Genomic DNA, 26,896 nt, shown 5'->3' with positions numbered 1-26,896 from the left:
ACTTGCTTGCCAGGGGTCAGATACCCTTTAAAATCATCGGCTTCTTTGCCATTCAGCAGAAAGATGACAGCCAGCATGTATATAGTGTTTACATAGTGCTTGCAATTCCCTCAGAAATTGAGTGTTGCAGAAATACTGCAGAACTTGCAATGGTATAATGTTGGCTTTGATTCATGACAGCATGTCATTGCAATGCTCAGACAGAATGTCAACATGCCCCCAGAGCAATAAGCTTGCAAACTTACTACATTTTATTCTTTGATTGAGTTACAGTGGAATGTCTACAGTCAAGAACAATCCATCCTGGGACAATGTATTCAAATTTCTATATAAAAGGTACAATGTCAGGATAAGTAATACATACCATGAAAGGTCACTGATGGCAGAGTGGTACACTTGCCTGACTTCAGTTCATGCAGTGTGGACTCAGTTCCCTGACCTCATTCATTAATAAATGCATAGAAATGTTGGTACACTATGCACAAATTGAGCGTCTGCCAAAAATCACCGTCGAATTCATGGCACATGCGAAGCATCACTGAATTCAGAATTCTTTCTACAAGACAGTGCGTGCCAGTGGTGCTCTAATTTGCAGAAGCCACACCCACGGTCCTGCGATTGGCGGGCAACCAGTCCAGGGTGTACCCCACCTTCTGCCCAAAGCCAGCTGAGATAGGCTCCAGCATCCCCCGCGACCCTTGTGAGGAATAAGCGGTCGAGAAAATGGATGGATGGATGGATGGATGGATGGATGGATGGATGGATGGACACCCACGGTCCCTTCATTGTTCTTTTGCTGCTAACATACTATAATTCTGGCACAGTACAAAAGAGAATCCACTTAGTTGGATTGACAGTTTCAGCACTTTAGACAATATACAAATACGTAAATTGAAATTTTGTGCACGCTGTCAATAATTCTGACACAATAGCAAACACTGTCAATTTCTGATGATTAATTGTCCCACTGAGTGAGCGTTCAACAGAGGAAGCACTGAACAAGCGCGACAGGTCACATTTAAATATTTCAATATTATTTCAATATTTGCTCCGTGCAAGCACAGGCAAGCTGCAAGCCTTGCGATAGCGATAGCAGCTTGCGGTCAACAAGCAGGTTAATTGTTCCATTTCCCATATGGCTTAATTGGCCAATGGAAATCCACAAGGAAGCAGCTGGGAAGTTACCTTTGACCTGGTAGAGAATATGATCATCCAAAAAAACACATCTTTGACTTCCAACTTGGTTTTATTTATTTATTTATTTATTTATTTATTTATTTCACTTTTCTAGAGGAATAAGGATGATTAAACACAGCTGTGTGTTTATTTGTGCATGTGCATGAGCATGTGTGTGAACATAGTATCAAAAGGAATTGATGTGACATTTTGCATGAATAAAAATTATAATTATGCCGTATTTCACATTCATATAAAAAAGTCAGTCAAAATCATTACTCACATAAGAGCTTTCAACATCAGTTTTCAAGCTTTTCCAGCACTACACAACAGGATTAGCTATAATTTGCATGATCAAATTGATCACCTCACATTAAAAGTCATACAATTGACTCTCGGAATTCAAACGGCAATCAGATACACAAAACCTCTAAGATCTAACAAAGTAGTTGACTGGAACACATTTCCTACTGAAACTAAAAACAGTATTTTTTATGTCACTCACTCACACAAACACAAACTTTCATGGTCTCCCAGGCGGGGAAGCGAACCCACACCAACCGCACAGAAGGCAAGTGACGATTCTCCTTTAACTACTAAATTAAAATACTTTGAATGCATCACTGCTGATATAGTACAAGGTCAAAATAATAACTACAGCTGAATTTTGATAAGTTATGCCTGAAGTGCTTTGTGTGATTTCCTGTGGACAATCTTTCCTAACAGCTCTAGCTGAGGCGGCTCCTGCTTTTGGAATAGCCATTGCAAAAAAATCCAAAGAAAAATCAAAAGACACATGGAGAGTGATGATGTGCTGACACCACAGAGGCATATTGCTGCCAAAATTGTTGACAGAATTCTGAATTAAATGACCTCAGGGACATTCCGCTGCATTTAAATCACCACAAGTACTCATATATCGCTACCCTTCAGCTGTTCGTAAATCTAACATTCCTAAATTCTTTTATGGCACCTTGATTTTATGCCAGCTGCACAGCCACATACCAAAATGACATCCATCCTACCAAAATGTATTTTGATTTGGGGATGACGAGGAATCAGATCTCTTGATTGAACGTCTGCATCAAAAAGACAAGTCAATCAATCAATCAATCAACTTTATTTATATAGCACCTTTCATACATTTAAAATGCAACTCAAAGTGCTGGACATCCATAATGCAATAAAATAAAAGAAAGAAAAAGCCCCCCCATCCCCATGATCGTACCCACAGACACACCCAAAACCCAACAAACACATGAAAACCACAACATGGCTGGGCACAGATGTACCCTGTAAGGAAAGGCACCCAGGAGGAGTTCATCCACAGTGAGATGGATGAAGACCAAGCATCCCTCTCACTGTGGAGGCTCCCCCATGAGAAAACACTGGAGCTAAAAATTTTATAACTACCAAATAAAAACATTTAAACACTAAAAGAAAACGGTTAAACACGATAGAAAAAATAAATAAATAAAAACAAAGCTACAGGACAATATAGATTAAAAGTTAAATAAATAAAAGGGGATAAAAAAGTAAAAATAATAATAAGTAAAATAAAATAAAATAAAATAAAAATAAAAAAGGTCAATCAAATGCCAAACTAAAAAAGTAAGTCTTAAGCCTCCTCTTAAAAACATAAATATTCTCTGCAGACCTGATGCTCTCTGGCATGCCATTCCATAGGTGAGGACCATAGTGGCTAAAGGCAGCTTCACCATGTGTCTTGGTCCTCACCTTTGGAATAGTTAAAAGGCCGCTGCCAGAAGACCTCAGAGGCCGCGAGGGGTAATAGGGTAAAAGCAAGTCAGATAAATAAGATGGGCCAAGACCGTTAAGACATTTAAAAACTAATAAAAGCACCTTAAAATCAATCCTGAAACGCACGGGGAGCCAATGCAGCGATTTTAAAACTGGTGTAATGTGCTCCCGCCCTCCGGTCCCCGTCAGCACACGTGCAGCTGAGTTCTGAAGGAGCTGTAGGACTGAAATATTCTTTTTGGGAAGACCAGAGAGCAGGGAATTACAATAATCTAAACGACAAGAAATAAAAGCATGCATCAGCACCTCCGTGTTGGCCTGTGAGAGAAACGGGCGGACTCTGGCAATATTCTTAAGATGGTAAAAACCGATCTTGGCTACATTTTTAATATGAGGATTAAAAGTTAGCTCAGAGTCAAAAAGGACGCCCAAATTCTTTACACATTGCGTGGGTTTAAAATCTTGTAGTTTAGGTAAAAGTTTCTCTCTCTGACCTTCAGGACCGATGACTAAAACCTCTGTTTTGTCCTGGTTGAGCTGCAGGAAATTTTCTGCCATCCATGACTTAATATCTAAAATACAATTTAAAAGGGTATCAATAGGCCCCATGTCATCAGGTGACACGGCGATATACAGCTGTGTATCATCAGCGTAACTGTGGAAGTTGACGCCGTGTCTCCTGATGACTTCCCCAAGGGGAAGCATATAAAGATTAAAAAGTAATGGGCCTAAGATTGAGCCTTGGGGAACCCCACATTTAATTTCATGGGTTTCAGAGGAACATGTATCCATACTTACAAAGAAATATCGGTGTGTGAGATAGGAATAAAACCAGTTAAAAACTGTACCAGAGATGCCCACCAGGCTTCTAAGTCTGTTTAATAAAGTGTGGTGATCTACTGTATCAAAGGCAGCACTTAAATCCAGTAGCACCAAGACTGTAAGCTTTTTCATATCTTCATTACACCTGATATCATTTAAAATCTTTAAAAGGGCAGTCTCGGTACTGTGGTTCATCCTAAAACCAGACTGATATTTCTCTAAAATATTATTTGTATCTAAAAATGAATTCAATTGAATAAAAACAATTTTTTCTAAAATCTTACTTAAAAAGGGTAAGTTGGATATAGGTCGATAACTATTAAAACTGCTGGGGTCCAAATTGCTTTTCTTCAGAAGGGGCTTCACCACCGCCGTTTTAAAGGCGGCAGGAAAAACACCCGTCTGAAGAGAGCAATTGACTATAGTTAAAATCTGTTCCTCAAAAAATCCATAAAATGTCTTAAAAAGTGATGTGGGAATCGGATCTAAAAGGCAGGTTGTTGGGTTGACCTGGGAGAAAACTCGACCAAGTGTCCTTGCATCAACCAGGGTAAAACTTTCCAGTGTTTCCTCAGGTAAAAGTGACTGTCCATATTTATTAAAAATTATATTTTGATCAACTAAAAGACTGGACCTAAGTCAAGAGTGGATTCCAACCTGAACTGAACTGTTTACAGATTGACTTTTTTTGTTTTCTTTTTCAGTTATTTTTTTGACAGCAGCAGAGAGAACAACAGTAACTTCAACACATTACACTGGATTACTATTTTGACTCATTTTGATTGATGCAAATTGATTCAGAATAACTCTATGATGATTTGACCGTAAAGTATCAGCGCAATGCTTTGAAGATGTTTTGAACGTCATTTTACCCTACAGTACTTTCACAATTCCTACAAACTCAGCAAAAAAATACCAGCTTTTCATAGGTATTCATGATCAAATACACACGTACTTGGTGAAATTGGGTGCACTAAAAACATGAAATATATGCAGTACAAATGTTGACAATTGTTTATTTATGGTACCTTGTTTGCACAAGAGTTGTTTGTGTACAACAAAATACTAGAATACTAAAATATATATTTTTTTATTGCTCCTGTAAACAAAAGCACAAAAACTGTCTCTCATCATACAGCAACAATGCAAAAATGAAAGCATAACATTGTAAACATGACAAATTTACTTCAGATACTCAAATATAATATATCCTCACTGTGTATTGATGAACACCTACTTCTAGAGTTTTTTTCCAACGTACTTGAAATATTAAATTAATTGAAGTCACTCACCAAGCTGAGTTTGATTTATTGGAAGTAAAACTAAAAATGTAAACTTCATTAGTGTCGGTACACTTATTAAAACATTAAATCGCTACAATTTGTTAATCGTGAGCAAGTAGTTTGCTAAATATTCAAAGTAGGACAAAGCACAAAATTCTCCAACTCCCACATGAGCACCATTTACCTTGTCGCCTGAGTGTCAAAAAAAAATTTTCCCCTTCTCCTCCACTGTGGTTTCACGCATCCGACTTATCCGCTGGCGCTTAACACCTCCTCTCAAATGCTGGAGCTTTAGGATTTGGGGATGTGGGGGGGTGGGATTATGGGATTTTGTGAAAAAGACACCACGGAATAAACACTCCAAAAATGGCTGAGGTGCCCACATCGAGATTAGTGGGAATTATTCCCGCCCTTGGGGAAAACAGACAGGAAGACAAGCTTCCCGTGCATGTTGAAGAAACAGCTTTTACAAATTAACGTTCCGAGCTACAAATCCCATTTTGCGAGGGATTCTGCTGTGTTGGACATTTTTGGCGTTATGGCTTGTCAATTCTCCCCAGAGCCTGTTGAGTTTCCTCAACAAGCAAAGAAGTGTCTTTTAATTAATTCCATTTCACAATTAAAACACTCAATAAATACATTTAATAAAGGGAGTATGATATGGGATTATGTTGACAAATGGTTTGGGGGGGAAAGGTCAGCGAAGTAGCTTTACCAGAAATGGACCATGTCTCTTCTCTGGAGAACACTGTTTGTTGAATGTATTCATTTATCATTCATTCATCTGGAAAATGGATGGATGGATGGATGGATGGATGGATGGATGGATGGATGCAGTGACAGAGCGCAGTAAGATAAGAGATGAGATTAAATTTACTACACCCCAAAATTTGAGACGCATTAATTTGCAAGTTCTAGTCATCAGACCTGCTGCACGTCATGTGCCTTCAAATCACCTCTTTTGCATTTGTCATTTGTCATATAGACCCTTCTAGTGTGACGTCACGCTTAAGTGCGCCCCTCGCGGTGGAGGGCAGCGCGTCAATGCGAGTGAATCAGAAAACAATCAGTGTGACCTAGAAAATATGTCGAAGAGTTGATAAATCCGCGACCAATGAACAGTGAACTTGTGTGTGGCCTACGGATGCTCTAATGACTCAAATAGAGATGAGATAATTCTTTTGAGTGCTGGCAGTGATTCTAAACCAGGCGGAAGACAGTGAGGAAAGACGAGCACGGTGGCTAGCGTGAAACTACGACGCAACTGCTTTGCACCCACAAAACGTACGAGGATATGCTCAGATTATTTTATATCAGGTAGTTTTTCTCTTTTTCATATACAGTGGGTTATAACATTAACCTCTGATTGTAAATTCCTGGCAGATGTGGTGAATGTGCCATAGTATCTTGAGTGAAAGAATCATTCACACTGTTTTTACGTAAGTATTCAAGTAATTCTGAACAAAAAATTAACGATTTAACAAGATTAGCACAACACTTTAACTCAGGCTTGATCTCTGCTGAGGAATGTGTTTGTTAGCAGCTAGCATGCTAAGATAGCTTGAAGACTTCGATATACAGGAAGACGAGAGTATATACGGACACAAACGATTTAATGAATGACAATTTATACCATGAAAGTAGTGATCGATGTACTGTGTCAACCAAAAACAACATACCTTAAGCTTCCACTTCCACTTTGCCCTACAACAAACCCCATTTTTTATTTTTTTTTTGTAGCTAGCGGCTCCAAAAGGCTGGTTTCAATGAGTCTCAGTAATGTAGTTTTTTGTGACACTTGACATATTTCCCACCTTTTAACGAAAATGCTCACCAAAAATCAAGTTCTCTACATTCATTTGTTATGGGAGGCTTTCCCTCCAGGAGGCGGATCAGGAACTAAGCAGTGAAGTCAGCTAGAAGGGTCTATAACAGTGGTGTCAAACATACGGCCCGTAGGCCGGATCAGGCCCATAAAAGGGTTTAATCTGGCCCGCAAGATGATTTTGTCAAGCAAAAAAATAAAAAATAAAAAATAAAAAATAGCAGTCGAACCACATATCAGCTGACCACAATCAAAACATATACATTTGTAAGTTCACAAGCAACCCTCAGATGGGCATTGCAACTTGTACATGGAATTGCCCTGGATGTCATCATTTTATACACCACCTAAAGTTACAGTTTTTTGAAAATAAATAAATAAATAAATAAATACATAAATAAATAAAATCATAGACTGACATAAACGTGTTAAATATGACACAAATTCAATTATTGGTAACATAAACACATATCACAAGGATAAACGTCCTTATAACTGCATTAATTAAATGTGTCACACAATGCATTCTGGTAACAATATGATTTCACACGTCCGGAACTCATACAGGCAAAGTATTTCTGTGTGCCATTTGTTTGTTTGTTTGTTTATTTGCATTCATGTTATTTTTTGGAAACAATACAATTACAGTTAATTTAGGGCTGGCCCACAAATAGCGAAAATTTGCGTATAATTGACACCAATTATTTTTAAGTTGTATGCCATGATTATACCGATCTGGCCCTCTCGGTAATATATGTTGCTCCATGTGGCCCTTGAGCGAATATGAGTTTGACACCCCTGGTCTATAATCTCAAGATCACCTGCAGACCTAATAAGGAACAGTGATGTCGACGTTGGTTGGATGGATTCTTCACTGTCATGCAATTGTAAAAATTAGTTTACGATTTTTCATTTGAGAATGTAAAAAACCAATAACAGTCTTGACACAGCCCTATGTAGAACTAGATATGTTGAATTTCACCTAATAGAAATGTGTAGAGATCAGCTAATTGCTTGACTATATTTTCATAATTACACCATTTACAGTAGACCCTTGTGAAAGTCCGAAAAGTTAAACAATTTGGACTTTCAGTGTTTGTATTGCCTACAGGTATTAAATGCCCCATGGTGAGAGTGTCACCCTGCAAAAACCTTCCTGTTCTCTCTCCATTACATGTCTGTCAGGCATCTTATGAATAGCAACCTTATTTTAGTTTTATTGTTCTAATACACAGTTGTTAACATCTCTTTATACTTGTATAATGTTAAATGATGGTGACAGCCAACAGCATTAATGTTAATGCTTACTTTCAACAGATTAGCTTGTGGATTTCATTTCACGCAATGGTGAACGTTTGAAAAGGGCTTATGTCAAAGTGGGAAGGTCGTTTGAAAAGGTCTTCAATTTGCTTGAGGAGAGGCCAAAAGAGTTGGAGCAAATTCCCCATACAAATGTTTGTACATTGTAATGTACCATATTGCAGATCCTCCTTTTATTTCCGTAACTGCTTCTAAAAGTGTCCCTCCTCACTTGCTGCGGGACCAGCACGCAGCATAATAAACGACTCTAAAGTCTACTGCCACATTCATTCATTACTCATTTGCATTTACAAATACATATTTTACAGATTTCATGTCATTACACAATAGAAGATGATTAAAACCATAGCTTTTTTTTTTTTTTTTAATGTTGGGGCTTTTGGCTTACAATGTATATACCAGACACAAAACCTATCTTTTAATTTTATTCACCATCTCAAACATCAATTTAGGAAATTATTTCATTTATTATAGTTAATATGTAAATTGGTTATCTAATCAGGACGTCGAGACAAGAGAAACAAGCCAAAATGGTATCTCCGGAGTGCTCAAGAGTTATTTGATATTTTTAATAATATTTAGAAACCACTTTTACCACTCCAACTATAATTTACACAAGTGCATGTATCTGTATTTTTGGGTGGATTATTTAAAACAATAGTTCAACCAAACACAAAGAAAAAAAAACTTGACTGGTTGATTAGATTGTTATCATATGTATATGCATACCCCTTGTTTTCCAGAATGTTATTGCATTTTTTTTTTTTTTTTAATAAAAGTTGATGAGTGGGTTTCTTACATTTGACCTGGTTGCCATAGAAACACTGTTTCATTAGAGGAGAAAACCCTCGGGTATCAATTTGCCGTCTCCATTTCTTAGCTAACATGTTGCACCCTCGTACACACCCGTCGATCTTCCAAAAAATAAATAAATAAAAATGACACATCAAATTAAATGTGCAATGTGTCAATGTAATGCGGTTGTGGTGGTCTGGTGGGGGTGCACTGCCTTTGTGCAAGTCATCCAGCGAGGAGCTCAAACACCTTTTCAAAGTCGCAACTCACTTCTGCCCTTTGCTGCAGAGCCAGCAGCCACCTGAAGGAGCGTTGCGGCCTGATTGATTTGGTTTCGGCAGTATTGATTGCGAGAAGTGTTTCTCAGCAGGAAGAAAGCCCGAAAAGAGCCCGATGATCGACTGCGGGCCGGCGGTAGTCCACTCCAGCAGAGGCGGGGGTGTAATCATTAATAGTGAAGCTAAAAAAGCTGGAGGTCGCTCCATTCTCACGCTGTCAGGGGAGCTGGTGTCCGGCGGGAATAATACGCTTCGCTTCATTAGTCGTGTGTCTGAAGAGGAAGACCAATGGCTTTTCTTTATTATCACTTCCCATTCGGCTTACGGTCATGCTGTCCGTGTCTTACTAGTGCCGGATTATTAGCACTATTAGCCTTTCTTTGCAGCACTAAAGTTATTAGATGCTTTTCAGCTTGTCTGTTTCTATTTCTATTTCCGCTTTCGCTTCCATGTACGATTGACGAGTGTGCGGAGGTGTGGTGCCGCATTGGTACCCTCATCATTAACCTTTTCGCGCTGAACCACAGGCAACAATCACACAGACTGACAACAAGTTAGCAAGACGAAGAGCTCATTGAAATACGTTAATAACACCCTTCCATCTTCAATCACGAGACCAACACATGAAAAATTTTGTGTTTCCATTTCATCAACAAAATGTTTTTTTTAAAAAGTTTTACATACAGATGAAAACCTTGTTGAAACCTGCTGAAATGAACATTGTAATACTGTATGTTTGCCTGACTAGCAGTTTGTGACGTCATTTTGGAAAGAAACACTATCCGCTTCATTGCATGAAAATTTATGTGAAGCACAATTACAGTACTTGTTTCAATCCATATCCTTTTTATTACCCTTGTCCTTTTTCAAACTTCACAATTGTTATGTGTGACAATTCATATGAAACTGTAAAATGTCCCGGATAACCTTCGTAAAACTAACCTCGAACGATGACTTAGAGCAGTGGTGTCCAAACTACGGCCCGGGGGCCATTTGCGGCCCGCCGTCCATTTTTTCAGTGGCCCGCGACCTATGTTAAAAAAGGCATTTGACTCAGTTCAAATAAAATAAACAAAACAAAAATGTTTGGAGGGGGTCAAAGTAAGAAGGGAGGGTATCGAAAAACAGGTGCCATTAAAGGTTATTTTAGTTAGCTAAAACTAATTTAAAAACTAAAATTCAAAAAAACAATACTGTTACCGAAATAAAATAAAAACGAAAATGCTTTTTAAAAAACGAAAACTACCTGAAATTCCATTTTATGTTTACAAAACTAACTAAAACTAACCATATAGCAAACATGGCCTTCATTTTAGTCTTTGGTTATGAATTTAATACATGAGCCTTTGGGGATGATTTTAAATGTGATTTTTAGTAGATTTATTTTTGATAAATACCGGAATAATGATGTTTGAAAGTATGCCACACAGAAGTGACGTCATCTAGCAGCAGCCAATAGGAAAGCACCTTCAGATGACGTTGCTCCCATGGAGTTTTTTAAATATTGCGCATAAGTAATACCTTTTAAAAACAAACAAAAAACAAAACAAACAAAAAAAAAATGCTAATACTGACACTAACAAACTAAACTAAAACTAAGCATTTTTTTTTTTTAAAGAACTACACTAATAAAAAACTAACAGAACCACCCTGAAAACTAATAAAAACTAACTAAAATGAAAAATTCCAAAACTATAATAACCCTCCATCCATCCATCCATTTTCTTGACCGCTTATTCCTCACAAGGGTCGCGGGGGCTGCTGGCGCCTATCTCAGCTGGCTCTGGGCAGTAGGCAGGGGACACCCTGGACTGGTTGCCAACCAATCGCAGGGCACACAGAGACGAACAACCATCCACACTACTATAATAACCCTACTGCCATATTACAAATAAATTGGTTTATATACTGTAGCATTTTTCTAAATAAGCAAAAGCACAAATAAATTATTTGTACAATTTTTAGGAATAAACGTAATTTCTCTTCAGAACATGATGTGGCCCTTGTGTCCTTCTGATTTTCTGTATGTGGCCCTCAAATGAAAAAGTTTGGACACCCCTGACTTAGAGGGATTTATTTAAAAAATGACCATTTAACAAAATAAATGTCGCTCATATCATCTCTGTGAGAACAGCGATGCCCCAGTTTAGACACAAATAAAGGAACATTTGTAGTGTGATTGTATTTATAAAACACAGACTTTTTAATCAGATTATCTATTGGATTGGACAGATCTGTCCAATCCAATAGATAATCTGATTAAAAAGTCTTTGACTGAAAGTAGAACTGTTCCCTAAAAGTCATACCCATAACTTGACATTTGGATTTTTGGAAATACGGCAAGAGAAAGGAGTCCAGCATTTGCACAACTGCTTTGTTCATTTCATTTGAACGCGTGATGGCATATGACTTGTCTACGCAGACCCTCGTCTGTTTTCTACAGATACAATCATTCTTGAGGACAAGTTCAGACCCTGTATTAACTTTGACTTTAGCATGAATAAGATTGAAGAATGTGTTTATGAGCGGAACCAGCCAAATTTGTTTCCAGAATATGTCACCTTTTATGGAAAAGGATAAGGGCTGGGCGGCACGGTGGATGACTGGTTAGCACGCCCGCCTCCCAATGCTGAGGACGCAAGATCGAGTCTGCGCACCGGCCTTCCTGGTTGGAGTTTGCCTGTGCCCGTGTGGGTCTTCTCCGGGTACTCCGGTCTCCTCCCACGTTCCAAAAACATGCATGGCAGATTATTTGGACGCTCTGAATTGTCCCTAAGTGTGAGTGGTTGTTCGTCTCTGTGTTCCCTGCATTTGGATGGCAACCAGTTCAGGGTGTACGCCGCCTATTGCCCGAAGCTCCTGCGACCCTTGTGCGGTGAAAGCAGTTAAGAAAATGGATGGATAAGGGCCAGTGAAGAGGAAAAACTAAAGGTTGGCAGTATTCTGACTTTAATCTCAGAATATTGACTTTAAAGAATTCAGGCTTTATTCTCAGAATTCTGACATTCTGACCCCCCCACTTGCAATTCTTAGCTCTATGTCACAAAGTCAGAATTCTCAATTTAAAGTCAGAATTCTTAGAATAAAATGAGAATCCTGCAAACCTCTTTTTCCACTTCACTGGCCCTAGTCCTCTTCCGTACCCTTTGATGGGTCCAAAATCAGGTTTGATTGGACTCTAGACTTGACACGGCAGTCAAATCTTGGTGTTTATGTCGAAGCAGACTTTCAATTCCCATCTATGCTGAATATTGACTAACTATCATTTTCTAGACCAGTACCTTACATCAGAAAAAAATGACATTTTTCAAGTCTGTCCTGTCAGAGTCCCGTTTCAGATGTTTTATTGAAGTTGGCTCCTTTCTGCACTGTACCTGGCATTGCACCAAACCCTTCATTTATTTATTCATTCACTGCCCTTCTGGTATGACATCTGCTCCACTTTAGCCAGGATCACAGGAGTCACGGTTCCACTGGACCCTGAATTGTGCTTATTATTCTTTGCATCTACAATGCAGGGTCAGCTTCAGTTTGCCATGATGAGCGGCGATCACGGTCAGCCACGTGTCGAGTCTTCTGTGAAATGTCACATGATGTGTTGGAGCTGCTGTGGAGGACAACTGCGATCTGAGCAGAAATCCTTGCGCAAGGAGGTGTCTCATCTTAAGAGGGCCATTCAATTAAGTCCGAAACTCGAAAGGCATCTGAGGAGAGAAAGCGATCCGTTTCTGTTTACGGAGGTGAAACCGTTTCATGTCATAAAGATCTATTAGGCTGTGATAGTCACTACATGCTTTTGACCCCTATAGACTAAGCTGATTGTCCACTCTCATTTTGTCAGTTGTGTGAGTTTAAAGATTAAACAGCCTAACAAATGTCCATTATGTAGATGTAAGCCACAAGCAAGCAATCGGCTTTCCTCTATTAATAAAAAATGAAAAACCAATCTGGAATGAACTCATCCTTGCCTGCAGGTTTCTGCAGCTTCTATTTGTCTTCAGCGGGGGAAGATTTAGCTCAGTAAACATTCTGAAAAAAGAAAAAAAAAACTTAATTCAATGTGCCCTAAAGCAGATTCCTGCTATCTGTGCACTATTACATGGAGACTAAAGTCTTCTGAGAGCAGCACTCAGCTATGGTAGATAAATTAGAGTAAACGCAGTGCGAGGAAAAGGACACTGCTGCAAAATGTGGGGAATTGAATTCAGGCTTGGGCGAATAGGGATTGTTCCAGGTATCAGATGCTGAAATATGATTATATGGAATCAACAAACAGCGTGGTTTGCCTGTTCTCCCTTGGGCCCCGCACATCCTGCTTGTCAGCGTGCTCGGCCCGTGTCCAAATCTGTGTGAGACTGCAAGCGCATTTAAAGTAAACCCCGTATGACCATGTTTTTTGTTTTTTGTTTTTTTTAATCTATTGGCCATTTTGACATCTCATCTCTCATCCCAGGAGCCTTTTTGGATTAGCATTTAAATAGATTATATTTAATCTGTAATTTGTCAGGCGATTTTTCCTCTCCACCAATTGGTGCTTCCCCTTTCGATGGCAGCATACCATTCATTAAAAATGTCACAACTGAGATATAGTAATTAAAAACCATTAGATGTGTTGTCTGGTTGTGTGCACCCACAGAAGCTTACGTGTGTGAATGAGTGAGTGAAGAAAAAAAAAATCCGTGCGTGCTTTCAAATTGCCGCGGGAGTGACGTCACGCAGCTGAAACGTTCGCCCGGCCCCGTTTGCGACACGCCACCCCACCGCTCTGCGATTGGCTGGAGGGTTGTAAACTGTCTTTCCACTGAAACTGTTGCTGTTTACAAAACAAACACAAAATGGCAAAATACAGGCTGGGGAGGTGGGGGTTTAGGACGAAATTACCACAAAAGATGAACAAAAACACAGATTTGTAGACTGAGAGAAAGTTAAAGTGTGTACATCCTGTATTTAAAAAGTGTATTTTCCTGAGTGAATCCGGCAGACAGACCCTTTAAGGTCATATTGGCTTGATTAATCTGTGTGCCCTGCGATTGGCTGGCAGCCAGTCCAGAGTGTACCCCGCCTACTGCCCAAAGCCAGCTGAGATAGGCTCCAGCATCCCCCGCGACCCTTGTGAGGAAGAAGCGGTCAAGAAAATAGATGGATGGCTTGGGCACAATTATAGATTTGTCAAATTGAACCCCCCCCCCCTTTTTTTTTTTTTTTTTTTTTTAACTAGATTTCACCAATCAATTTTTAGAGTGCAGATGGGTTATATGATTACTTTCTTCATCATCTAAATAGAGTCATTTGACAATTTGCATCTTACAAAGTAGTTTTTATTTTAGTATAATTAAGACGCATTTGATTTTATTATAATTTTCTCGCTTGCAACTTGAGTTATAAATATGGCTACCTACCCAATAGGTAAAAAAACAAAACTATTTTAATATTTTACTGAATGAAGTGACTGGATGTGAATTGCGGTGTTCTTCAGGGACAGTGGGTTGTGTGCAAAAATATTAACCTAATCCAGTGTCTGTCTTTGTCTTCTCACCCTCGTCATTGCCATCTGCTTGCCCATATTGCGTTCCCGGACCCCACGGCTCGCCACCAGACGCTACTTTTGGCCTCCTGCTCGGTGTGTTTGTGCTCTGCGGCTTGGTTCTGCTGGGCCTGCTCGCCTTCGGCTCCTGGAAGCGCTGCGGTCCGCCTCGGCGGAGCAAAGCCGGCTTCCTCGCTCCGTCCCCCAGCCCGGAGCACCGCCCGCCGCAGCTGCCTCACCCGCTGCCGTTGCCGTCGCCATCAAGTCCCCAGCAGCAGCAGCCAGCGGTTACCATGGCAACAGAGAAAGTGAAGGACCCCGTGGGCCCGATGGGCTTCCTGGAGGCTGCGGTGAAGATAAGCCATACATCTCCTGACATCCCCACCGATGTTCAACTCTCCATGAGGGAGCACTTCCTGCGCCGCACACAGCGCATGCAGAGGCAAACAACTGAGCCAGCTTCTTCCACCCGGTTAGTCATGACACGCGTGCTCTTGCATGCACTTTGTTGCCAGACTTACTGTACAGTTTCATCGAAATCATTTTGAAATCAGAAGTCAAGGTCCGTTCAATTATTGTTCAAGTTTCGGTCCACAAGAGTAACAAAAAAAGTGTGCAAAATCTTAAAATGATTATTTATTATACATGACAACTTAGAATTTTGGTAGCTACAATTTAGCAAGGATCATGAAAGTTGACACGCATGATTTGATTTCATCATGGGCCAGATAAAATGATGTGATTGGCTGCATCTGGGCCTTAAGTTTGACCCCTGTGATCTAAATGAAACATAGCAAAAAAACAAAAAAAAAAAAAAACTGAACTAAAATGAAGCATTACAAATGTATATATTTTTTTTTAAGAAAAGAACAACAGCAAAAAAAAAAAAACTAATGGAAAATACGTTGTATACTAATAACAATACTAAAACAAAACAAAAACTAAACTAAATTAGTCCAAAATGAAGCAATTAAAAAAAAAAAAAACTAAAAAACTAGCTAACCTCCTCTGAAAATAAATAAATGAATACATAAATAAATAAATAAATAAATAAATAAATAAAATACCCCATATTAAAAACAATACTTAAACTCATAAAAGTTCAACTCAAATTAAGCATTAAAAATAAATTAAAAACCAAATTTTAAACACTAGCAAATATGCTCAAAATAGAAAATTAAATCAACAGGGAAAAAAAAAGAATGACAAACGTTGGACTGCTGATATTGTCTCTGTAGATGTAGCTTTTTTTTTTTTTTTGTATGCTCTTGCTTTTCTCTGTCATCATTTGGCCTTTTCCCTCTAAGAGGTTTGTTTGTTTCCACAAATGTATGTTTGCTTGTGGGATTACATTTTACATTTTATATAACATGTACAGATGCAGGCAGATGCAACAAATTTTCAAAATAAAACTAAAATAATAAGCGAGAGAGACAGACATTTGGGACTGTATAATAACGCTTTTAAGCTTGAAGTGCAGAGCTTTGCGTGTTGCTTTGCAGTTGAGAATAACTTTGTATTGATGGCCTTTAAACAACATCCTTAGATAAGCCTAGATGATTTTAAGACAAAAGTGGATGGTTTGCAACGCGTTATGTAACAAGTGAGTACCTTGAAGGCATTTTGCAACTTTTCACAAGTCATTAGAGTGAAGCTAATTACATATGACGACTTCATCGGGAGCTTTCCACTGAGGGGACAAAATGCTGTGAAGTGTTTCATGTTTTCAGCATGTTGAGCGACTGCCTGCTCGTGACCAAGCGGGGCATCCTTTAAATACTTTTGTCCTTGAATTAAAGCTTGAGTATGCTCCCGCGGGGCTTCAACTCAACGACTCATCAGGTATTCTGCATTGACTCATGCGTGCAGCACTACAAGACGCAAGCTATCAGTGTCACTTTGTCATCACTGATTAGCTGTGAGCAACATCTGTTCAACTTTGACCTTATCAGCTTGAAGTAGTTACCTTTAAACATTAATGAATGGTACTTTTGTCCTAATATGGAGAAAACTCTTTAGAGGACACAACAAATCATATAATGACTCAGTTGTACTAAAGCCCTTACTTGTCCCTAAATTTTGCTATGTAATTCTTCATTTCAGCTCAGGGTGTCAGGCAATTGAAATTTTTGATCGTAATTAATCGCAAGACTTAAATAGTTAACTCACGATTAATTGCAAATTTTATCTTTTCAAAATGTACAATAAAATATAATTCTAGGTTTTCATCCTCCTGTCAAGATAAAAGTGGGGAAAATGTTAAATAGAGATATGTCTGTATATCCTTTAGTCATTGATACAGTAATTTCATAATAATTCATAAAATTTAGTAAACATTAAAAAGATGTACTGTACTGTAAAAACCAGTGTGATATTGATTTGTAGTGAGGTCATTTTTCTGCCACTAGATGGCACAATTTCATTTGTAAGACGTTGGCGACAGCTCAGTGCATTTTCCTTTTCATATGAAGAGCTCTCTAATCTTTAACATTAAGTAACCCCAGTCTCCACAAATATATGTATGCATTATTATTATTACCATAATTTCTGGACTATAAGGCGCACCTGATTATAAGCCGCACCCAGTACATTTCTAATGGAAAAAGCTTTTTGTACATACATAAGCCGCACTTGACTATAAGCCACACATGCCCACATTGAAAAATGAGATATTCACAAAGAAAGACGGGACACAGAAAGAGTTTTCAAAGGTTTAATAACATACCTTAGCTTTTCTTTCCAAACAGTGCCTGTGATGCGGCAGTAACACAGCAGCAATACGGTACTAGTAACACAGCACTAACAGGGCTGGTTAAAAATAACATACCGGTAAAAGTCAGAGACTTCTTGTATTTTCCATGATGAGGGTCTGTTCATGCTAATTTTATTCATGCACAAAGAGCGAAGTTACATTAAACTTGCGTGTTCCTCGACACATATATCGCACCTTTCTCACTCTTACCTTTTCTGCTAGAGCGCCCCTGGCGGCCGTCAGAAAAACATACATATATTAGCCGCATCATTGTATAACCCACAGGGTTGAAAGCGTGTCAAAAAAAGTCACAGCTTATAGTCTGGAAATGACAGTAAATTTATTACTGCCAAATTTTGATATGGACGTGTCTGCTACGTTGCGACTGGAATTCACCCAGTACAGGCTTTCCAAGTAAGTAAGTAAGTAAGTAAGTAACTTTGCCACAACCTGTCACAAACCTTTAATTACCCACTATTTGTATAGCGCAAGTTAACAGTAATTGTGAAGTGGAACATCAACTCTTGAGAATTGAAAAAAACTTAATTGTAAACCGATGGTTTGTTATGGATTGTTGTCATTTCCAATTCATTTGCAGATCGCCCATGACTTCCTGTGTTGCTTGTCCTCCTACAGGCACAATTCCTTCAAAAGGCATCTTCCCCGGCAGATGCAGGTCGGCAGTCTAGACCTGGGGAACGACTACGTGTTGGACAAGGAGGAAAAATCCACAAGCATTGGCCGCATTCAGCCAGAGCTCTACCAGCAAAAAACGTGCGACTCCGAGGACTCCTCCAAAAACGGCAGCAGTAAAAACTGTGGCAGGATTAACTTCTCTCTCAAGTATGACTACGACAACGAGGCCCTGCTCGTCAACATCATCAGGGCGGTCGACCTTCCCGCAAAAGACTTGTGCGGCACGTCCGACCCTTACGTCAAGATCTACCTGCTGCCCGACCGCAAGAAGTTCCAGACGCGCGTCCACCGGAAGACCCTCAACCCCACCTTCAGTGAAAGCTTCCACTTCCCCGTGCCTTACGACGAGCTGGTGACCAGGAAGCTCCACATGAGCGTTTTCGACTTTGACAGGTTTTCACGACACGACATGATTGGGGAGGTGGTGATGGACAACTTGTTTGAGACGTCGGACCTATCACGGGAAACGCATATATGGAGGGACATCGACTATGCCACCAGTGTAAGAATACACTGTCTTCTTTAAGTACAGTTTGAGGTCTCTTGACAATAATGTTCTCTGCAGCCCATCTATTCTAAATATGATATTTTGATTAATATTGCATTAGTGGGAATATACGTTAAGCAGCAAAATCTAGATGTTTTTATCAATCACCAATCACAGCGCAGCTTCAGAAAACAGGTGAGCTGTGATTGGTCCTTGCCTGAGCTCTGCGCAACTGTGATGTCATCTTTTGTTGACAGCAAGTGGCAAAATGGCCGCCCCATCGAGATGGATAAAAACGGATTTTGACTCATAACTCATATTCCACAAATGTAATATGAATCAGAATGATATGTTTAGACTAGTAAGGTCAGATATACATATTATTGACAAGAAATGTTTAAGGTTGGATTCCCCTTTAATAACATTTGAGAATAAACTGCAGCTGTTTTACAGCTTGTTTGGGTAAAATGCTGAAACTCTCCCAGTTGTCGAAAGGGTATGACACGTGAAACAGCACAACTTCCTCCGTTGCCCATCCGTGTCACTTTATGCTTTTACAACACTTGACGGCTGTGCTCTCGCATCACAGCTCGACTTTCACACCTTTCAAAGTGAATTCCTCACCACAGTACAGGAAGATGGCTGTCGGACGTTCAGTTGTGAGTGTGCGATGACGTGCACCTGCTTTTGGCTCGCTTGCACCTTCCCAAACAAAGGGCATCTCACTGTTTTATTTCCTAGAGTGAAAACTGAGTTCTTATGGCAATTCATTTCAAATTCTGAAAACTGTTGTGTGCTGAAGGTGTGGGTCCCAAAGCGCAGACACAAATAAGGTTTTAACTATTTATTCACATAACTTGACTAAATGAAAACATCGAGAATGCATTGAGAATCACGATACTGCGGAGATGCACAGAGAACAGTGAGTAATAATCTGGCGAACACACACATTTCGCAGACAGCTTATATAAACAACAAATTGATCACATTGGTTGTGACTAGGCATTTGAGTACCAGTATCGACATGGCATTATCTGATTGGCTGTTAACCCAGTCATTACAGATAGTTCCTGACATCCCCAAACATCACATAGCATAAAAGATCCTTGACATCATATAGCCCTAAACTAGATGATGGCTACGTCAATACAAAATAGATACTTGACCTCAGTCATGAACTCATGAACTCAAACCTAACCCAGGCGTGACCCCAGACAAGAGACAAAACCCAAACATACCTCCTGCATGACTCGAGTATGACAAAAACAGGTGAAAATATTTCGGTGTCAAGTGCTCATCTATCAAATTGTACATTTAAACTACACGACTAACCTTTCATGTTGCAAACACTTTTTGGTAAGACCCATGCCGACAAATCGTGAGAGTTAGATGTATGTGATTTGACTGGCCTGGCATTATATTATTACCCTTTCTATTTTTACAGTTGTTTTTGTAGGTCTGGGTTCAATTTGAAACCGTTGTAACTTACACAATAGATCAAATGTCCTTGATTGACTATAGGCAAAATTAAAGAGGAAGTCAACCCCCACAAATTTCTCGACAATTTGTTCTAAGCAGCCCCACTAGCCTGAATATGTTATTCTGGTTAATAGTGCGTCAGTGGAATTTAAGTTCAACTGCTTGTATCAATATCAGAATGCGGCCATTTTGCCAATTGCTGCAGAGTGAAAATGACATCACAGATGCTCAGGTCTCAGGAACAACCAATCACAGCTCAGCTTCAGAAAACATGTCAGCTGTGAGTGGTCATTGCCTGAGCCCTGAGCAACAGTGATGTCATCTTCAGTTGACAGCAAGTGGCAAAATGGCTGCCCCCTGAGATTGATAAAAACGGCTCGATTTTGATGGATAACTCATATTCCAAAAATTTAATCTTAATCAGAATGTCATGTTTAGACTAATAAGTTCACATATATAACACATTATTGTCAATAAATCTTTATGGTTTACCTAAAACATACATTTTCTTAATACGATTGGGGAATCATTTGCCACAATTAATGTACAAATGAGAAACCTATTTGTGGCAGGTTGAACAAAATGAAATCTGAAAGTAAGTAAAATGGCGTATCAAAACTTGAGGGTGTTCTGTGTTAGGATGGTAAACATAGGTTGTGTACTCCGTGGTATCTCACTGCCGCTATGTACAACATAACTGTTTATAATGCTTAATATTGAGATGAAAGTGGAAAGAGACACACACACAAAAACATGCCCCAAAGCTGCCACGTCGACGCTTTTAACCATAGAAATCCTCAACAGAACGTGATAAACGGAGAATCTTGCTGACTTCTGTGGTAAAATGCAGGCGGAACCATAACACGCCTTTGAGCCTCTGGGACTTAACAGCCCCTTCTGCTCACTGCCTGTCATCGATATCATGATATACTGTGAGAAAACTAAGCACTACGTTTCGGGCAAATGGGGCTACCATGGCCAGGGGAATATTGTGTGAATGTGGCCATGTACACTACAGCAACATTATTGATGTTTGCAGCAAACTAATGGCACGCTATTTTCCTACAACTGCTTCAAGACAGTTAATTAACAATTCTATTCATCTACCAAATTCGCAACAGCCTATTTAGCAATTCCTTGACAACTGTACATATGTTCTGGGGTACATAATAAGTACCATTCATCTCTTGTAACGTGTCACGAACAGGGAACCAAAATCTGCTTCTAAAACAATTTATTAGGCCTTAAGTCATACTGTCGTTTCTGGTTGTGGACATTTTCACCTACTCACCTGTGTGTGTTTTGCGTGTGTGTCCATCCTCAGGAGAGTGTCGACCTTGGGGAGATCATGTTCTCACTCTGTTACCTGCCCACTGCTGGAAGACTCACACTGACTGTCATTAAGTGCAGGAACCTCAAGGCCATGGACATCACTGGATACTCAGGTTTGGATGTGTGTGCGCGTGTGTTTACTATTGTCTCAGATCATAAACACACAAGGCAGGCAAGCCGTCTCTGTTTATTCTGGCAATTATTCACAGGCACACAGGCAAGGCGTGTAATATCAAGCCATTGTCAGAACGTTGCTGCAGACCTTCATTTTATTTAATAAGCGCCTGCCATCCTCATGTTTGCCTGCAGAACTGATACTGCATGCGAAATGTGACATTTATTGTGCTTTAAATGCCAGAGTTCAGCCATAATTGGGATTTATTGTGACATTTTTTTTCCTTGTGATGTTTAATGACATGCAACGTGAGCCACAATTTGAATCCCAAAGGTCCCTATTTTCGTAGATGCGCCTGGGCTAAAAACGAGCGTATCTTCATTTTCATGGCAGGACAAGTGTGGTGTATTGTATTACATTGCTCCGGCGCATCTTGTTTGGTGACAAAAGTAGACTAGGTTATACTGTAGACTCGCTAAAACCAGGTCTAAGTGGTGACGCAGGTTTTGTAGCGTGGTTTTGGTGGATTTGATCGAGGCACTGGTAGAAAGATTTGACGTTCCACAGTGGTTAGTCGAGAGTAGTAGGAAGGGGTGGGGGATGGTCGGTCAGACACCCGATTGGTGATGCAAGGCGCTCTCCAATTGCCCATGTCACATGTGCGGCTGACTACATCATCCGCAAGAGGAGATCTTACGGTTCCTTTAACTGTAACTCCACTTTGCACGTACCGATCTCCTGCATGGACTCCAGCAAGTTGTCATGTAGACCGCATGCCTCTGTCTGCACTGAATTTAAATGGGTTAATGAGGGTAGCTGCTTCGATTCACTGTGAGTCAGCCATGCTCCCCTCCACAACGGCACAGAACAGTTGAAACACCTGCTTATATCTGCGCTCATCTAGCAAAGTACCGAAAGAAAGAAAACCCCACTCATGCACAGTTACGTGGTTGACACATTTATTACCGTACACCACCTGTCATGAAAATGAGAATCCAGAGTCACTGGGTGCTTTAATGCAGACCGTTTCGATTTCAGTGAGCTCCCAATGTTTCACACTTTTTGAACTTTAAAGGAAGAAATTTCAAAGTGGAGTAAAATTAATTCATTATAGTACAGAGCTGTTAATCGTTCCCACCAGAGTGCTTCCGCATATTCGGCGAATGCTTAATGATGCAAAGCCTGCAAAAATACACGGAATGAGAGGGACCATCTGTACTCGCCCCGATCGACGGACGTAAACATGCTTCAGTCGGTGCTGAGTCTGTGAATTTTTTTAGGCTTTATGTGCACTCGCCGAAAGGTGGACGTCGTCATTGACGGGAAGGGATGATTAGTGGAAGCTCTGTATAAGTATAATTTGACATATTACTTCACTATTATTATTATGACTATTTATGAAACTTCCATCCATCCATTTTCTGAACCGCTTGTTCCTTACAAGGGCCGCGGGGGGTGTTGGAGCCTATCTCAGCTGAATCTGGGCAGTAGGCGGGGTTACACCCTTAACTGGTTGCCAGCCAATCGCAGGGCACACAGAGACGAACAACCAACGACACGCACAAGCACACCTAGGGACAATTGGGAGCGCCCAATTAACCTGCCACGCATGTCTTTGGAATGTGGGAGGAGACTGGAGTACCCAGAGAAAACCCATGCAGGCACGGGGAGAACATGCAAACTCCACTGGGAGGCGGATGGGCTAAGCAGTCAGCCACCGTGCCACCCCATTTATGAAACAGTAAACTGTAAAAAAAAAAAAAAAAAAAAAAAAAAAAAAAAAAAATTAAAAAATAATAATAATAATAATAATAATAATAATAATAATAATAATAATTATGGATAACAATAATTATTAGATTTTCACATTTAAATATCATCATCCAAAATGATGTAGTTACTGGGGAACTTGACTCCGCTAAGGCTCGTCCTTTCGGCGTGATTCCACTATGCTGATTAGCAAGTGTTGACATTTTATTGTGACCTGTGACCCACTGCTGCCTTTAATCCAAATATAATTTAAAATCAATAGGAAGTGGGACAAACTAGATCAGTGTGTGAGATAGCAGACCTTCTCTCAGATTGTCATAAATGTTAGTGTCCCCTCATGACTTTTTTTTTTTTTTCCCCCTCTCTGGTCCTTCCATCCAGATCCTTACGTGAAAGTGTCTCTAATATGTGACGGGCGACGTCTGAAGAAGAAGAAGACCAGCATCAAGAAGAACACCCTAAATCCCACCTACAATGAGGCCATCATCTTTGACATCCCACCCGACAGCATGGACCACGTCAGCCTGCACATCTCTGTCATGGATTACGACCTGTACGTAAGAAAAGTGGGCTGCACGCATTTTGATTTTGCATTCTCAGATTTTTTTAAATGGAAGGGACCCCGCATAGAATCAGGAAGAACATTTCCATGTGTGGCTTTATGAACATCTTTACCAGACAAAAATGCACGAAGCACCTCTCGCTGTTCAACATTCAACAAGGAAACGGAGTAATTCTTCGAGAACAGAATTAATTTCAGTTAGGTTTGTTCGGTTCCACCCGCGTCAGTGCTGGCTTCCTGGTTTCGTCACAGCTGCATGCCCCGCCCTAAACAACGCCTGAATGGTCCGACCTAAAAAAAAAGAAAAAGTCGGTTGCGAACGGAGCAGTACCGGAGGATTCTCATAGTATTTGTGAACAAATACCGCAAAAATTCAGAATTCAGGTTACATTACTTTGACAGTTGACCTGTGAGCACTGCAATGTCAATTTCTGTTGCCAGCAGGTGGCAGTGGAGGACAACATGACGGTTTGTCCGCGTAATTTTTATTCCACAAACACAGTATTAATCAGAATACTGCGTTTAGACCGGTGGGGGCACAAGACAAATGTTGACTTGACAGCTAGACGTGAGTATAGTGTGGAATTAGAATCATGCCAAAACCCCGTAAACACAAAAAAACCTGATGTACGTACACAAAACATGATCTACGTACACAAAGAAGCATATCTTCAATTACAACAAAAAACGATTACGTAACGTATTGCATTAGTCGTTTATGGCATTCACAATCACAAACACTTCATTAATCTAAATTCTTAAAAATTAAAAAAAAAGAAAGAAAACAGTAACATGGCACACCACTCATTTGACGAGGTAGAAAGCTGCAGGTGTGCAGTCCCAACTACATCAAATCGTGGTATTTTACTTACTTTATTTAACCCTAAATCTAACCCTGCATCATAACGCCACTGCCTGGTTGTAATTGTGAACAACGCCATGCTGAGCAACACGGCATAGTTGCAATATGTAAGTGATAACAACAATACAAACACTCTTGGCTCTGGAAACGCCAATTGCACCAGCACCATGGTAACGACAAGGCGTCCATATGTCATGTGACCAGCAGTTGACCAATCACAGCGTAGCAGTTCTTCAACGAGTTGGCCAAACTCTCTCTCAATACGCCGCTGATTCAACAGCGCCCCCTGCTGTCAAGTTTACTGGCTTTTTGCGTGTGTGGATTTAGACTTTTCGGCACGTGGAAACTGCTCGGCAGAATATCACTGCCAAAAGTCACGTGACTTTTATCCGTAGTTGTAGAATTGCTTTTTACGTACACAAAACAATTTTTTGCACTTGAAAGATTTTTTTTTTTTTTTTTTGGGTAAATCAAAATATGCTTCCTTGTGTATGAAGATCAGGTTTTGTGCACGTAGAACAGGTTTTGTGTACGTAGATCACATTTTTTTGTGTTTACAGGGTTTTGGCATGATTCTAACTCCATAGTATAGCTCACTAACGTTGCTAATATTAGCAGCTAGATAGCCAAAGAGCTCTCCCCGTTCATCAGAAATGGAATCAGCCACAACCTGCTTCCTTTTTACATGCTCGACGTAAATCATGGTTGTGCTGCCATGAAAGGCAAATTTTGTCTTGCAAGTCTTGCTTCGTATTTTTGTTGACTGCTGATACAGGTTACCGCTACTGTATATGTGCATCAGCGACAGAAAGGCAGCTACAGCGTGAAAGATTCAGTTTGTAGAAGAAAACAAACAAAGCTTTAAAAAATAAACAAATACTGTATGTTGATTTTGGATTAATTGTTGTCGACGATTGATTGATTTTATCAAGATTGACTAATGATTTTTTTTTAAATGACATTAAATGTATCATTCTGAGACGATGTGTTATATTTTGAATAACAGAGCAGTTGTTTGGGGGTGACTGGTGATGGAACTAGAAGACTTCATGGGAGACCTTTTGAGAAAAAAAGAAAACAAAAAAACAAGCGCAATATAGTTAATGTAAAGGCAAGCGAAAAGCATGCATTTTATTATTATTTTAGTAGAGCTATTTTCAAGTTTAGCTTTGAAATAACAGGATTGGTCATTTCCGGTGTTTGTCCCTTGATTATGTGACGCTCACACATTGTTTAAAATCATGTGATTAAAATCATCACAACCATGTATGAGTTGCCGTTTTGCATTCAGTCACATTAAACACGCCTGCACCCCGCAGGGTCGGTCACAACGAGATTATCGGCGTAATGCGGGTTGGATGCAACGCAGAGGGACTGGGAAGGGACCACTGGAACGAAATGCTGGCCTACCCTCGCAAGCCCATCGCACACTGGCACCCCCTACTGGAGTCCAAGAAATCGGAGAAGGAGGTGAATGCGACAGAAAAAAGAAAAGAAAAGAAAAAAATTGGTGGATTACTTGCGTTTACACTGAGTAATTAGGGCAAATTATGTCAACAAAGTGGCAAACGTGATAAATAAATAAAATATAATGTTATTAAGAGAGACATTTAATTTTCTGTCAACATTCTCAATTACTGTCTGTAATTAGAAGTCATCATAAATTTCCTCTAACTGAAATACAAATTGATGTTAAATTAAATCCATTATTCTATGGTGACATTTTTTTTTCTCTCCATTGAATTAATTTTATACATACATACACAAAAAGTACAGGAAAGTCAAAGCCCTCAACAAACAAAATGCTGCACATAAAACTGCATATACTCTTATTTATGTGTAATGAGAATCACATTTAATGACGTTTAATGAAACAAATGTCTTGCTGCTACTCCTCCAATAAATGATTTTCAAGTAGATAAAATGATGTACAAATCCTTTTTTTTTTTTAAATAATAAATATTCATTTTTTTCTTTTTAGGAAAGTGCAACATCCATAGTTTTTCCTCTTTTGGACAGAAGATAAGCATGCAGACAAATGCAACAGTATTCGTTTG

At 39.7% G+C, this 26,896-nt stretch overlaps 1 protein-coding gene across 4 annotated transcripts in view; it reads left to right on the top strand.

The window, feature by feature from the left end:
- The window catches only part of syt6a (synaptotagmin VIa), a 94,761-nt gene that overhangs the window by 62,404 nt on the left and 5,461 nt on the right, over positions 1–26,896 (top strand). For all 4 annotated transcript variants that reach the window (XM_077514075.1, XM_077514076.1, XM_077514077.1 and 1 more), the window contains exons 2-6: positions 14,857–15,256; positions 18,173–18,734; positions 21,523–21,643; positions 23,797–23,968; positions 26,159–26,309. In XM_077514075.1, coding sequence (XP_077370201.1) covers positions 14,857–15,256; positions 18,173–18,734; positions 21,523–21,643; positions 23,797–23,968; positions 26,159–26,309 — 1,406 coding nt within the window. The remainder of the gene's footprint in view (positions 1–14,856; positions 15,257–18,172; positions 18,735–21,522; positions 21,644–23,796; positions 23,969–26,158; positions 26,310–26,896) is intronic.

The sequence above is a fragment of the Festucalex cinctus genome, chromosome 2, assembly GCF_051991245.1.
Source record: "Festucalex cinctus isolate MCC-2025b chromosome 2, RoL_Fcin_1.0, whole genome shotgun sequence".
Taxonomy (NCBI): Eukaryota; Metazoa; Chordata; class Actinopteri; order Syngnathiformes; family Syngnathidae; genus Festucalex; species Festucalex cinctus.
Note: the sequence above shows the minus strand (reverse complement) of the source record. Positions and strands in the feature narration are given on the sequence as shown.